This window comes from Ostrea edulis, chromosome 4, assembly GCF_947568905.1.
Source record: "Ostrea edulis chromosome 4, xbOstEdul1.1, whole genome shotgun sequence".
In the NCBI taxonomy this organism is placed as follows: Eukaryota; Metazoa; Mollusca; class Bivalvia; order Ostreida; family Ostreidae; genus Ostrea; species Ostrea edulis.
Genome location: NC_079167.1, coordinates 45,031,159 through 45,047,704, shown reverse-complemented (window position 1 = coordinate 45,047,704; position 16,546 = coordinate 45,031,159). Strand labels below are relative to the sequence as shown.

The 16,546-nt window shown below is 35.6% G+C and overlaps 1 protein-coding gene across 2 annotated transcripts in view; it reads left to right on the top strand.

Moving 5' to 3' along the window:
- Nucleotides 1-16,546, top strand: part of LOC125671003 (FAD-dependent oxidoreductase domain-containing protein 2-like) — a 147,895-nt gene that overhangs the window by 108,549 nt on the left and 22,800 nt on the right. For both annotated transcript variants that reach the window (XM_048906479.2, XM_048906478.2), the window contains 3 exons: nt 3,623-3,789; nt 6,389-6,554; nt 13,596-13,834. In XM_048906479.2, coding sequence (XP_048762436.1) covers nt 3,623-3,789; nt 6,389-6,554; nt 13,596-13,834 — 572 coding nt within the window. The remainder of the gene's footprint in view (nt 1-3,622; nt 3,790-6,388; nt 6,555-13,595; nt 13,835-16,546) is intronic.

Here is a 16,546-nt window from a genome sequence, read left to right as displayed (position 1 = left end):
CTTATTTACTGCGTCCCTGCGACGGAAAGTTAATCCTTTCCGCATAACACTGTCGCGGTTTTTCATAGCAGGGCTTCGCGGGACCACGATTATACTGCGGCGGTGTAAACTACTTGTATTTTTAGGTTACCTGAGTTTATTGCAATTGTTGTCATCCATCCTTGACCTACTTTTGGACTAAAAATAGGTCAGTTTTCCAGGCTTTTCTTCATTATGTATACAGATATTGCCCTGATATTTAGTCAAAGGCTTCCTCTCAGAGTAGTACAAGTTCAGTTTGCATTTCAACTGGATTGGTCCATCCTTGACCTACTTTTGGACTAAAAATAGGTCAGACAGTTTTCCGGCCTTTTTTTTTCATTATAGATACAGATATTTAGTCAAAGGCTTCCTCTTGGAGGAAGACAAGTGCAGTTAACATTTCAGCTGGATTGGCACACAATGACCTACAGTACTTTAGGGTTAGAAGTAGTTCAAACAGTTTTCCAGATTTTTTTTTGTATGGTCACAGGTAAAATCGGAACTCTGAAATTTAGTCGCAACCTCCCTTTTCAGAGAAATACATAATCAGTTAACATTTCAACTTAATTGGTGCACCATGACCTACTTTAGGGCTAAAAGTAGATCAAATGGTTTCCTGGACTTTTTATCATCATAGATACATGTAGATATTGCACCAACATTTTGTTTCAACCTCACTCCCGGAGAAATACATAATCAGTTCACATGTCAGATGGATTGGTGCACCATGACCCACTTTAAGGCTTTTCTATTCAGAATGTGTGTTATTGTATCAATTCAGAGTGCACATGCAATATGCTTCCAGGTTGAATTTCACTGTCCGACGGGCGTATATTGTACCGTTTGCGGTACTCTTGTTTTTTTTTTTACTTCTGGTATATCGGAAGACCAAAAATGACTGAAAATTCCACAATGAGTGTGCAAAATTAGTCCCTGAAAGTTTATATGAAAAATGCTCATTTTTTGGACAAACTTTCGGTTTAGAAGAACCGATCGACTTCCGGTGGAAATGCTATCACTTGAAACACTAGCTCTGTTTGACTCTATTATGAACAATGTCATGTGGAAACGAAACTAATTAAAAATTACATATTTTTAAACTACTTCCAGTGGACAACAGATGTGACAGCAACAAAATTGAAACACATATGTCACATCTACAAGTCACCATGCATTTATTATCCCAGAAAGTTTTAAGACTGAATCTTCAAATGATTATGAGAAAACACCCATGCAGAGAAAATTTCATTGACAAAACAGAAATTGGTCATATCTCATGAATGGAAGTGAATTTTGAAAAAGTATTTGACGGTTAATCTAGAGATGGACAATGTCAGTAATATATGTGAAAATCATGTTAAAAACTTGATTTAAAGACCAATTTTTCAAGTTTTTCTCTAAAAGATGGAAGTTGCTGTTTTAACTTCCGGTAATTCTCACATTTTCTGAAACTCCAAAAGAGACCTATACTTATTAATAATAATAATGATTGGTTTTATATAGCGCCTTTTCCAGCGTATGCTGCTCAAAGTGCTTTACATCAATGTACATTATTACCCCGGCAGACCTTATATCAATCTAGAACTTTCTCAGCCTCCTAGGAAGTATACAGTGCAAGCTGCCATTACAAGCGCTAGAGCACTAACATTCTAACAATATCTTTCACTGTCTATAGCCAGGTACCCCTTTTACACTTGGGTGGAGTGAGGAAATTCATGTAAAGTGCCTTTCCCAAGGACACAATGTCAGCCCTGCCGCAGCCAGGACTGGAACCCACGACCTTTCGGTTGAGAGTCTGACGGCCTAACCACTAGGCCACTGACGCTACATTATTCCATGCAAGTTTTGTTTCAAAAGCATAAATTTAACATTTCTTTCATTCACTTCCAGTGATGGCCGGAAGTGATGGATGATAAACCTTATTACAGAGCTACAAGTCACCATCTATCATCCCTGAAAGTTTCAAGACTCAATCTTTAACCGTTTATGAGAAAACGCGCCCGGACAAAATCTTTTTGAGAAAACGGAAATCGGACATATCTCACGAAAAGAAGTAAATTTGGAAAAATTGTTTGATGCTTTCTGATTTTGACTCTTAAGGTAGATCGATCCTCGTGTAATGTCATAGGTTTTTGCAAAAATCTTTTTTAAATTAAACTTTGCACATGATAGAAGTATATCTTTCAGAGGAAATTTATTTGCTGTATGAAATAAAAAATTTGGTAAACTATTAATAGCGAAAAAGTTAATATTTTCCATAGATTATTAGGGCTGGGTATCGTTTGGAAAATTTCGATACAATTCGTATTGCAATACAGAGATGATATGCGATACGTATTGACGATACAATTAAAGTACAATTACACTTAATTTTGAGTATTAAAATGATTAAATAATAAAAAATTAAAAAAAATTTAAAGCTTCACCTATTCTTTTTGTTTCATTTGCATATAGTGTTAGCTTGAATTAATCTATCATAAAAGACAATTGTGCATGAAATTATTATCTATTTGCTTTTATCAATATTGTTAACATATTTTTCTCTTCATGAAAACAAGGGCATCCACATTCTCTGCACCCTAATTGCTGATACAATATCTCCCGCTCTAAGTCTAAGGCAGCAGAGGAAATTATTTTCAGGATGAATATATTCACAAATGAATTATAACTTCATTTATTTGTTCATATATTTTCTTCATACAAAACTTGCGACTGGAAATCACGTTTGACTCTGATCACTACATATACATCATTCATCGATAGATTTCTCGCCATTTTTCTGACAATTAGCTTTATGATGTCATTGCAAATGTGTTGTTAAATTACTTGTACCACTAGAGCTTACTACCTCTGTTCCACAAACGATACACTTTGGTTTTTTCAAGCTACAAATATGTAATATTTGAAAACTGAGACCAAGGTATCGTCACCACGCGCACACTTTCGACACATGTTTGCATTGTATGCAGTCATGGAGCAAATGACATTTAGATAGTTCGTTCGTATATTTTCAATTTATTTGTTAACTCGTTCATGAAATATCTCGCTGTAAGATACGTTGATAACCACTCTTAATATATTAAACGATACGGGACTCGCTGTGTCGGTTATCGTATTGCTCAAAAATACCGATGTATATATCGATAATCGATATATTGATACAGCCCTAGATTATAATTTTAAAAATGTTGTCAAAGCAATAACTCCTATGCTGGTATTTCCTCTACTGTATGTCTATCATGTCTTTTCCCTAATATTTACAATTGATTTAGACTTATTGATAAATAATTTAAGCAGTTTTCATAAACTGCTGACATTAAAAATTTATCAATTTAAAAAGTTTTTGTCTATTTCTAATATTCTGTTTTACTAACATGTGTGATTTTCTGATCTTTACCTATACTTCTGTTTTGTATGTCTGACATCTTAAAAAAGGTGGCAATATATATTTTCTTTGGTTATCAATGAAACTATATTGAGTTGAAATTAATACAGTTTTCCCACTTTTAACCATTAATATTGATAAGTCGCATGAGGGTAGAACTACTTTAAATAAACTCTTGTACAATGAATTAATTTACTTTGTAAATATTATTATCAGCAAAACAGTGATTTCATCTGGAAGAGGGAGAACCAAGAAATACCCTAAGATTAACTACAATTATGAGTCTGCTGACAATCCAAACATGTTCTTTGCTGGCACAGTCACTCATTCCCTGGATTTCAGAAAATCAGCAGGAGGTTTCATCCATGGATTCAGGTACACAGGTAAGCATGGGTTGAAAGGATGGGGGGGGGGGGGGGGGGTTACGTTGTATTCTAGTTTACAGATCTCTATGATGTCTTTTAGTAATCACTTGGTCCGTCCTTATTGTCATGGATTAGCCCCACTCATGTATTACACTAACGTTATTGTGGTGTCATAATGCTTTGTAAACGTTAACGTCCCTATAGTTCTGATAGTACCATCTATAGCAACCCTTCTAGCCAATTACTGAAGTTAAAAAAACTGCCATACCTTCAAGGATTCAAATTAGTGCACCCGGTTTCCGTTGACAGCAAATTTGTAATTTCGTTGTTAATCGGAGCAGATCATTACTGGAGAATTGTAGAGGACCAAGTCATCCGGGGATCTGTGAAGTTTGAAGATTGGATCTCTGCTTTTGGGACCAACTTCTCAATTGCCTCGTACAGACAGTGCCAGTGATCACATATACAATGTGATAGCTATGCACATGTCTGTAGAACAAGCACTGGAATGCTTCTGGGATCCAGAGAACATTAGAATTATGGACACACCAGACAAGAACGAATCAAGTGATAACATCAAGATGTACCGAGTTCGAGACGACAAATACTATGCCAAATTGCCATGGAAACGCGATCACTATGAGCCACCATCAAATTACGGAATTGCTTTGAAAACAAACCATAGCACGATCAACATGCAGACTACATCGCAACCCAGAACTTTTGAAGAAATACAGTAAAATGTACCAGAGGATAAAAATCATCATCTCAAGCAGTGGACAAAGAAGCCAGAGATCCAGCAACAGAAAATATAACAGTGGGAGCTTCTGGTAGTGAACCAGTAAAACCATGCAAGTAACACTGACCCTGGTGAATTCAACCCAGATAAGATAGAGATCATGTGCAATAAACCAGATAAGATAGAGATCACATCCAATAAACCAGATAAGATGGAGATCACTTGTAATAAACCAGATAAGATAGAGATCACATCCAATAAACCAGATAAGATGGAGATCACGTGCAATAAACCAGATAAGATAGAGATCACGTCCAGTAAACCAGATAAGATAGAGATCACATCCAATAAACCAGATAAGATAGAGATCACATCCAATAAACCAGATAAGATATCACATCCAATAAACCAGATAAGATAGAGATCACATTCAATAAACCAGATAAGATAGAGATCACTTGTAATAAACCAGATAAGATAGAGATCACGTGCAATGAACCAGATAAGATAGAGATCACGTGCAATAAACCAGATAAGATAGAGATCACTTGTAATAAACCAGATAAGATAGAGATCACGTGCAATCAACCAGATAAGATAGAGATCACATCCAATTAACCAGATAAGATAGAGATCACATCCAATAAACCAGATAAGATGGAGATCACTTCCAATAAACCAGATAAGATGGAGATCACGTCCAATAAACCAGATAAGATAGAGATCACATTCAATAAACCATATAAGATAGAGATCACGTGCAATAAACCAGATAAGATGGAGATCACGTCCAATAAACCAGATAAGATAGAGATCACATCCAATAAATCAGATAAGATGGAGATCACGTCCAATAAACTAGATGATGCCAATCCAGAGAAAACAAACTGAAATGGTCAAACATGACAGTGGTCTGAACCCAACCAAGACTGACACAACTATAGACAGTGTTGCCAAGGAAACCAAAGAGGCATCAAAATGCAAGAATTTGAAACAGTCACCTCACATCCGCCACACCAAACTTCCTCCCTGTAACCTCCCGATTAACATGCAGCCAACGTTTTATGTGGTTGAGGAAACTGCGTATCACTTGTGGAGACCCCTCTGCTCAATCTTGGATGGAAGCGAACCAGTGACAAATGTGATCAACGTTTTCACCTGAAATGGGTGGAATAAAAAACAAAAATCAATTCCAGTGCTTTCAAAGAAGGAGAACAATTAGTGAACGATAAGGAACGTTGGACACAATCTACGAATCAGGTTTCAAAAACAAAAGCCAAAGAGAAAACTTAATTTAGTGATTATGAATTTATTCTTTATTTGAATAGAACTGTTCAAATAATGTTTTTAGAATTCTATTATTCATTATTTCTGTGCCCGGAGTGTCATGGATGCGCTCATGTATTTAATACATGACACTCCGGGCACAGAAATTGTGGTATCATAATGCTTTGTAAACCATAACGTCGCTATAGTAGATAACAAGGCAGTTCAAATAAACCAATAAAACGATCAGACATGTTTTCCTTCAATGCTACCCACGTTGCAACATATATATTTGTCTGTCTTGCAGCACTTTCTATGGCACGCAATAACTTGGTTTTCTTGGAATATTTTCATGAATCTTATTCATAATACTTGGCTTAGGCAGAGGAAGGCCTTTCAATTTTCAGATTTATCATTTCAGAATTTCACCTGAAATGGGTGGAATAAAAAACAAAAATCAATTCCAGTGCTTTCAAAGAAGAACAATTAGTGAACGATTTATCAGAATTTCTAATTTATAACTTTTCTAGTTTGTGAATGTTTAACAAATGAAATGTTTGTCAGGAAGTGTTATGATGCTTGAAGTAGTTCTGTCACTATATACTTTTTCAGCTCGTGCCTTGCATCATCTGTTGGAGTGGCGGTACCACCAGGTTCCCTGGCCCTCCATCAGGGCCCCAATCACCCAGATAGAAAACACCATAATGAAGAGACTGAATGAGGCCTCAGGGACATATCAAATGTTTGGGGTCCTTGGAGATCTCATTATTTTGAATGAGTAAGTATCACTAGCTGTTGGGACCTTAAAAAAAATAAAAGTCTGGCCACAGGATCTTTAAAAAAAAAAATAAAGAATCCATGAATGATTTTCACACACAAACACACACACACACACATTTCCAATGATTTTATCTTCGATACCAATTTTTATTAAAAAAATTATATCCATTTCCTCATGAATGTGAACAATGTGTGTATGAATCTTGATTAATATAGTACAAACTATTTTGACAGCCGGAAATACTGCAACAGAAATGAATGTAAATTTAATAAATAAATAAATAAGGTCACCTGTCAGTCACTCGAATGACCTATTGCAATTGGTCAGCGTCCGTTGTTGTGCGACAACAATAATTAATGAACATTCTTAACTTCTTCGTGATAACTATGATTCCAATTCTTTTCAAATTTGGTATGAAACATCTTAAGGACAAGGGGGACTTAAAGTGTAAATTACAGACTCCTGCACCCCACCCCACCCCACCCCACCCCCAGGGCCTTAGGGATGGGGCAAAACTGCCATAAATTGACAATATTTTAAAAATCTTCTTCCTCTACACATCTGTAAGAAAAACTAAATGCTTAATATATATATAGTCATGTAGAGCAGGAAGGCCTCTGCCAAAATTGTAAATTTCATTCATGATCCCTGGGGCAGAGGTTCTGACTCCAGGGCGGGACCAAACTTAGCATGAAGTGTTTATGTGTAAAATATTTAGTAGATAACATCTTCCTTTAATGATATTGATACTAAATTGAAAGTAAATGGATATTTAGGAAGAGCAGGTAGCCCTTTACCAAAATCGTAAATTTCAAGATCCCAGGGGTAGAGGTATTGGTTCCAAAGTGGAGCCAAAATTATTATAGTGATTATTGTGTTTATCATTTGAAATTCTTCTTCTTTAATTCTTCTGATACATAAAAACGAAATACATATTTAGGAAATAGCAGAAAGGAATGTACCAAAATTGTGAATTTTGCAATCCCATGGTTCTGACTCTAGGGCAGGCCCAAAATAATCATAATGATATAGGTAATGTTAATATAACATATTTTATTATGAAAGTATGAAAATTCTATGCAACACGTAATCTGATTGGTCAAGACAGTCAAGTGCAAGGGAGGATAAATAGAGGATATCTATATTGCGTGTTTTGATATTTGGTTTATCCAACGAGTTGATATGGTGTATTTATTCGCGAGGCTTGCCGAGCGAATAAATACACCATATCAACGAGTTGGATAAACCAAATATCAAAATACGCAATTATAGATGTTCTATTTATCTCATGCGTCTTCTTTTCACTTAATTTTGAGATGATCTCCAGTATGGTAGAAACAGCTGATTGAATTTGTTTTGAATCTGTGGCTCAGACGTCGTGCTTAATCTGTCTACCTTACGCGGGAAAAAATAGTGCGCTTATAAACCATTAATATACAGTACAAAAGGGCATTTTTATAAAAGAAACCATGGATGAAAATTGTTTTAGAAGGGATTATAGTTTATAATTAATAATGGTTTTGCCATTCCAACAAAGTAACAACTATAGACCGAGTATTTATTTTTTGACGTACGTAGGCCTTACCTTCTGATAAAAGTTTGATGTCGTCGTCGTTTTGAAATAAACTATTGTAATAACGAATTAACGATCAATGAAAGTAATATTTTAATGCAGCGTTATTAGAATGTTCAAAAGTTTACAATGAAAAGTAGAAGTGTTTGTGCATTTGGATTTTATTTACGTAGTTTCTTTGGATATGAGGGCGAGAGGAAATCCTGAGGCACTTTAAATAGGCCTAGCCTAGTAAGTAAAGCTGTTGAGATTTGTTACATTTAATATGCTCCAGAAAAAAGAGACTGCTTGTGAATACTTGGTACCGCAGCATGTCGAGGTACTTTCGATTAGGCCTGTCCAGTAGACGGTCGATTCCTTGTCGATGATAATAGTGTGGACATATTTTGACCGAGTTGGCATTTTTGTGGCCGGTAACTTGCATTATATGTCAGTGGGGGCAACATCTTTTAATTTTGCTATAAAAGAAATTCTAAATAGATGCAGAATAATAAGTTTTACGCTTTATTTCATGCATGGATATGCATAAACACAAAAAATATGTCATCCAAGTGGGGACAGTATCAAAAGTAGTTCGGACCGGAAGTGCTTTATCAAACGGGTGTGTGATAAAGCTAATGCTTTATCTCACTTTCAATATACACCACACGTATGAGATAAAACTTCATATCTCCCTCAAACATCATATTTCACCCACTTCGGCAGCCTCGTGCATTTTCCATAACTTTTACGTCAAGGTAAACATAGTTTATTGTGACATATCACAATATAAGGTTCCATAGTTGGTAAGGCACAAAAGGAATATATTTGTATGTGGGTTTCTGATACACAGTTTAATCACCTGATTTTGGTTGATACTAATTAATACTTGCTTGTTTTATAAAACAAGCAAGTAAATCAGCATTCAAGGAGAATGGAAATACAAGAAATGGTTATCATATCACTGTATTTCATTGTTGTATGTTCTAATATGTAGACGGCATGATTTACTGTTAGGGCGATCTCAGCTACATACAATGTATAGATGAGCAGTCTCCAATTTCAAATGCATTTTTGCAGTGTACGCGTTGCTTTGTTTCGGTATAATAAAACAATTTATTGCATGAATGTTTGGGAGATATGAAGATATATTCACCCTCCAAAAAAATGAATAAGGCCTGTGGACCTCTTGTTTGTTCTTCTATGATATTGCTTTAAATTTATATCTTGTGACTCTAATGTGATTGGTATGGTCAAAATCACCAACCTGCATGCATATGTGCATCATTTTGATTGGATAATATGAAAACATCTAAGATCTCTCATTCATAAAGAAAACTGAATGATATTCACAGCATAATGTAAAATATCTAAAAAATTGTGTGATAAAAAATTTAAAAGTGCATGTTTTTCATCCAAATATTTTGAAATTCATGTTCTAGATGTATCTTACTCCATATCATACTGTTTGATATGGTTGAAATTACTTCCCAGCCCGTGCATACACGTGCGCTAAATTGGGATTTGACAATTTTGAAAATATTATAACTTTCTTATAGATGCTGGAAATGTTATCAAATTTATACTGTAGGTATATGGTAGGAATACCTGTTGAATGACTTCAACAAAAGTGCCGAGTCATACTCCATAAATATATTTAATGATTTTCTTTCAACTTTATGGTATTAAAATGGTTAGAACTTTCTTATAAATGACTGCAATAAAATGAAATTTTCCTCATTGACATACAAGATACACAATGTATTCGAAATATTTTATGAATCACAGAAATTGCAATGAACACTTAAATAAATAAAACTGCCCTAAGTGAAAAAATATTTGATATATTTAAAGCACAGAGAAATTCACTATATCTATGTAGTCTTTGCATGGTGATCAGGTCTTCCAACAGTCTGTTGGAATTCCCATGGGCACAAATTGTGCTCCTTTATTAGTTGACCTGTTTTATATTCTCAAGAGGCAGAATTTATTCATAAGCTCCTACATGAGAAGAAAAAACTCTTACTATGCATGGTCTTCAACTTAACATTCAAATACATGTACATCGGCAACATTTTATCTATTAACAGTGCTCATTTTCATTCATATGTCGATTATGTACATCCCAGTGAATTCAAAATAAAAGACACCACAGTGTCTTCCACATCCGGTTCATACTTGGATATTTTATTGAACATCGATGTTAATGGCAAACTAACATCTTAACTTTATGACAAATTGGATGATTTTAGCATCTCCATCATGAACTTCCCATATCTATGTAGCAATATTCCATTATCATCTGCATATGGTGTAGTCTCTCAACTGAATTGATATGCAAGAGCATGTTCTGCATATAATCAGTTTTTAAATCAAGGCAGGCTACTGACAAATAATTTGATATTACAAGGGTTTCAACAGTCTCATTTAAAATTGGCATTTAGCAAATTCTATGGTCGTTATAATGATCTAATTTACAATTACAACCCGTCATTAGGTTGAATGATATCTGACATGCTTCATACCGATTACTCTGTTTTCCTGATCAAGATATAGTGTTCACAGCAGGTGTGATTGATCAACAGGGGATGCTTATTCTTTCAACATGCCTGCATGATCATAAATGTTTCACAGTGTGACTGTATAAGGCATTGAGACGAGGGAACACCCTCAACATCTTGCAACACGACTTTAGACCTATTATCCACTTATTCATTTATTGTGGGAAATAAATGCAGTTGATGTAAACAGTATATTGTTACGTCATATTTAGCTTTGCTGTTTTTTTTCCCCTTTCAAACCAAGTAATATCAACAGCAACAAAACTTAGGAAGGGATACAAGAAGACTTGTCTGGTTATAAATATATGCTACTCTGTAGTAGTTACCTTCAGGCTTTTAAAACTTCAGCTACTCACACAATGGCAGTTTGCAATTGTTCAAGTTATTGACAGCAGATGATGTCAAGTCACTGTCAGTCATAGAAGGAGCATCTTCACAAGTCAAAGGTTATTGATTCGTTACCTCACACTAACCCAGTCACCATTCAAAACATGGGCTTGTACATAATGATAGTTTTGCTCAAGCTTGTTTATTGCTAGGAACTGCTACTCAGGTGAGCTATGTGGCCCATGGGCCTCTTGTTATGATGCTTCCAGTAAGTTCGAATTTATTAGGGAATGACGAAAACTTGGTATATCATGATGTTACTAATACTTGCAATATGCCATCTGCGATTCGATAATTTTTTTCCAATCAGGAGAAACTTGCATAATTTACAGAGTGTCATTATAGAAATTTTAGGTGTGGAAAATGCAATAGTTCTGCAGTGACGGCGACACTAATTTTTTTTTCAGAGCACTAATACAGGTAATCCTCATCATTTTTCAGTTGATGAAGAGCAAATCACATAACTTACATGTGTAATCATTGGAGTGAGCTCGTTGTGTTGCTTTGCGCATATGGAGACACATAATTGATTGGCATGGTCAAATTCACCTGCATATCCCAGCGGTTTTTTCCCCCTTATATAACTGGTACCGATAAACGGTACCATTTTCAATCACAAAAAATTTTGATTTTTCCAATTTTGATGCTAAAAATTCCCAATTCACTTGCCGAAAAAAATACCGCTGACATCGTTATTTACTTAGTCTAAAATGTTGTACAAGTTAACTAAAATGTTCACTTTCGGTATTAACTCCAAAGTACAGATCATGGCAGTGCGCGTGTTGTAGAGCTACGACGATTCTAGAATGAGCCTACGACGACATGAAAGCAAGAGAAATAAATTTGTAAAGAGATGAATACTTCTAGTTTTGTTCTTTATTCCTTTTTCTTTTACTTGAAATCATTTACCGATACATTGGTAGAAAATTCCCAATTTGTTCGATTTTGACGCTGTTTTTCCCAATTGAATGGCTACCAGTACCAGTGGGGAGAGAAAAAACCCGCTGATATCCCCATAATTTTGATTGGATAATGCTTAAACATCTAAAACTTCCATGTTTTTCAAGAAATTAGTTTAAATATTATACTGTAGATATCTTAGGGTAGGGTGGTAACTAATCGACCAATTATGTTTACCATGCAAATTTGAAAATCTCAATCCATGACAGAGTTAAAGTACGTTAAACTGGTTTTTAGCTCACCTGAGCCGAAGGCTCAAGTGAGCTTTTCTCATCACATTTTGTCCGCGTCCGTCTGTCTGTCTCTCCGTCTGTCTGTCTGTAAACTTTTCACATTTTCATCTTCTTCTCATGAACCACTGGACCAATTTCAACCAAACATGGCCAAAAGCATCCTTGGGTGAAGGGCTTTCAAGTTTGTTCAAATGAAGGGCCATGTCCCTTTCAAAGGGGAGATAATCACAAAAATGCAAAGATAGGGTGGGGTCATTTAAAAATCTTCTTCTCAAGAACCACTGGGCCAGAAGAGCTGAAATTTACCTGAAAGCTTCCTGACATATTGCAGATTCAAGTTTGTTCAAATCATGGCCCCCGGGGATACGATGGGGCCCCAAGGGGGGATCAAAGTTTTACACACAAATATATAGAGAAAAACTTTAAAAATCTGAGATTTACATGAAAGCTTCCTGACATAATGCAGATTCAAGTTTGTTCAAATCATGGGCCCCGGGGGTTGGATGGGGCCACAATAGGGGATCAAAGTTTTACATACAAATATATAGGAAAAATCTTTAAAAATCTTCTCAAGAACCACTGATTCAGAAAAGCTGATTTTTACATGAAAACTTTCTGACATATTGCAGATTTAAGTTTGTTCAAATCATGGCCCCCGGGGATAGGATGGGACCCCAAAGGGGATCAAAGTTTTGCACACAAATATATAGGGAAAAACTTTTAAAATCTTCTTCTCAAGAACCACTAAGTCAAAAAAGCTGAGATTTACATGAAAGCTTCCTGATATAATGCAGATTCTAGTTTGTTCAAATCATGGGCCCCAGGGGTTGGATGGGGCCACAATAGGGGATCAAAGTTTTACATACAAATATATAGGAAAAATCTTTAAAAATCTTCTTCTCAAGAACCACTGAGCCAGAAAAGCTGATTTTTACATGAAAACTTTCTGACATAGTGCAGATTCAAGTTTGTTCAAATCATGGCCCCCGGGGGGTAGGATGGGGCCACAAGTGGGGGGGGGGGGATCAAAGTTTTACATACAAATATAGGAAAAAGCTTTAAAAATCTTCTTCTCAAGAACCATTGGGCCAAAGAAGTTGACATTTACATGAAAGCTTCCTGACATACATGTAGTGCAGATTCAGGTTTTTCCGGGCCACAATGGGGATCAAAGTCTTAAAATATGTAAGGAAAATCTTGAAATATGGGTCATGGTAACTCAGGTGAGCGATGTGGCCCTTGGGCCTCTTGTTATAGTCTTGGGGTTGTATTTCCAACCATCCATCTCTCTCTCTTTCTGAATTCATGTAAATGGTCTGATGAAATCTTTATATGTTTCATACAGGAATGGGCTCGAGTTCGAGTACTTAGAGGAGTTTCCTATAAACCTAATAGACGAGTTGTACAAGAATGCTGGTCACAATGCCACACGCATCATTGCCATTGTTATGGAGTATGGAAAGGATTTTTCAGGACCAGGCAATGATATTTTCCGGATCGATCGTGCCACAGGAGAACCAGCTGAAGCCCACCACTCTAATTTCTTACACCCTGTCTTCTATTATTATGACAAACTCCCAACAGGTATGACAGTATAGGGGCAGTAAGGTAGCAAATCTGTGCAAAATATCTAATAGAACTAAGATCATTATGAAATCAAATTTACCATCGTCAGATAGGCCTTAAAAATCCTGCTATCTTGCGAATTGACATTTTTAGTCGAAAATGACATCATGGAAATCATATTTGGAATTTCTTATTTGATTTAAAGATTATGCATTTGTGATTAAATGTTTCCAGTATTCAAAATGAATATCTATCTGTTGGGTACCTGTAATATATGAAATGAAACAAAGTTTTAAATGTTGGAAAGCCCCCCCCCTCCCCCCCTCCCCTTTCCAACTTACGGGGGGTGGGGCGGGTCACCGGCATTTGATTCCCCCATGGGCATAAATACACGCTTCAGTTTTTTTTTTGCTCTAAAGACAAATGTATGTATACATGTGAATATTGTTGGTTTTACAAGATAGACAATTAAATTGATGCAAATGTTCATGAATATATGAGTGTTAAAACGCCAAACGGAAAACTCAGGACCAAAATTTTAAGAATTTGAATAATTATAATGTAGCAAAGTTAATACTAAAAAATCAGACAAATATGCTTTAAAGGGAAAGGCAACCCTAACCACATTGTTGCCTTTATGAATAAAGTATTACTTTGCTGATATCGTAAACGGCAGTCTTTAACAACAAAAATCCTTGCTTAACAATTAAATCAATATTAATCTATCTTATATTTCAAATTACCCACCGCTAAGAGAGCGGCCATTGAAGTTTGATTTATTATGTCACACTGTTGGTTCCGGTTTATTTCATCAGCAGCGCTATAAACATGACAAGTCACGAACAGTTAAGTTTTGGAGCAGTATAGATTTGAGCCCGTTCTTTCGCAAGAAGAATTTAAGAAAAGAAGACGTTCAGTCGATTCGCAGACCATGTAGATGGTACTCATTTCTTCATGCATGTAAATGTCTCAAACCTCAACTTGTCATTACACAAATGATGGATCCACAGTTTACATATTATTTTCTTTTCAAATAACTTTGTTGGGTCAGGAATTTAGGTGGGGAAAACTTTTTTCACATCTCCCCTTCGCATATTAGTGTAATTAACTGTTTGACAGGAAGGCATCCACCTATTTACAATGTATTCATAAAATCTACCACATACACATCTTTGATGATCTTAGAATCTCATCAAAACCGGAATAGACGGTGTGACGTCAAAATTATTGATTTTTGTGGTCTTGAATACAAAAGAGTTCCGCATCATGGCAGCCTCTATAGATGGCGGGAATTTCAATTTTTAACGTTTTCAAATTATTACTGAAGCTTATCTAGGCCGTATATCAACAGAATAGTATGACAAATCTTTATCATATAACTAATCCTATCATTTATCATGTAAAAAAAAATTTGGGTTGCTAAAAATTTCCCTTTAATTTGATCAAAGTCAACATTTAGGAATTTGTTCACACTTAGTGGTAAAACAATTTTATCTTAAAATTTTGCACCATCAATTGATTAAGCAAAGTTGGATGGTTGTATAAAAGTTTTCAAAGCATTTTCAATAATCTTGTAATTTCAGCATTGATAGAGGTGAGGTGTTAGTGAGCAGAGGGTAGTAAATGGAAAAAACACACAGAGTTTAAATGCCCCACCCCATCTTGTGGCAAAACGTCTTTAACGCTCATATATTTACACATAATCCAGTGTATACTTACATTGTTCACAGACTTTATAATACATTTGTACATATATTTAGCTTTCAGTAATATGGTCATACAGGGAGTGTGATATGTATAAAACAACAACAATTCGTGATCTTATTAAGTGAACAAGATGGAACGTACATCTTGTGTTTATTATTTTTTAACTAACAGCGACAGAATGACCACAGCACTCAAATACTAAATAGTTGAAAGCTTCTACCAGTTGATTCCTTATCTAACTTAAGTATGAGATGACCTGTTATTTCAATCATAACTTCTTTGTTAGGAGGATCCAAAGTCGGTGACACCCCCCACCCAAGATCTTTCTACTGGTACCAAGATATTTGTCCTTTTGACCTTGGCCATCTTCGGAATTGGCCATTATCGGGGGCATTTGTGTTTCACAAACACATTTTGTTAATTATTATAATTAAAAGAGTTCGGTTATATCCAATCTGTTTTGTTTCGGTGGATTTCGTTTTGATAGATTTCATTTCGATTTCGTTTCGCACTTTACAGGTACCCCTATCTGTTGGCCTAAGAGCAATGAATTTTCTGAAGGATTAGTAACTCAATAAACTTAAAAATCTGTTGAAAATACCCCTTTTGATTAACAGTTACTGATAGAATGTGCAAAAAATAATGTGAATTTTTTTTAACTGATCTGGAAGCATATCAATGATTCTTTTGAAAAGTGTATCATTTTTATAGGCCTTTTGTAGATGGGTGATATTTATATGGTAGTGGTGTTAAGATTTGCATACACTAATTGCTGAAGTAGTAGTCAGGGTTTGACCCAGGTGCATGAGCCAGAGGCGAGTGCACTATGGGTCAAATCCTGACTACAATTTTGGCATAGTACATGCAAATCTTACCACAAGTGTTATTTTCATGCTGACTGTGTATATATTAAATAAGATGACACAAAGCTTGACATTATTAGTTAGTGGTAAACTTTAGTTATGCCCCCCTTCAAAGAAGAGGGGCATATTGGTTTCCACCTGTTGGTCGGTCGGTAGACCA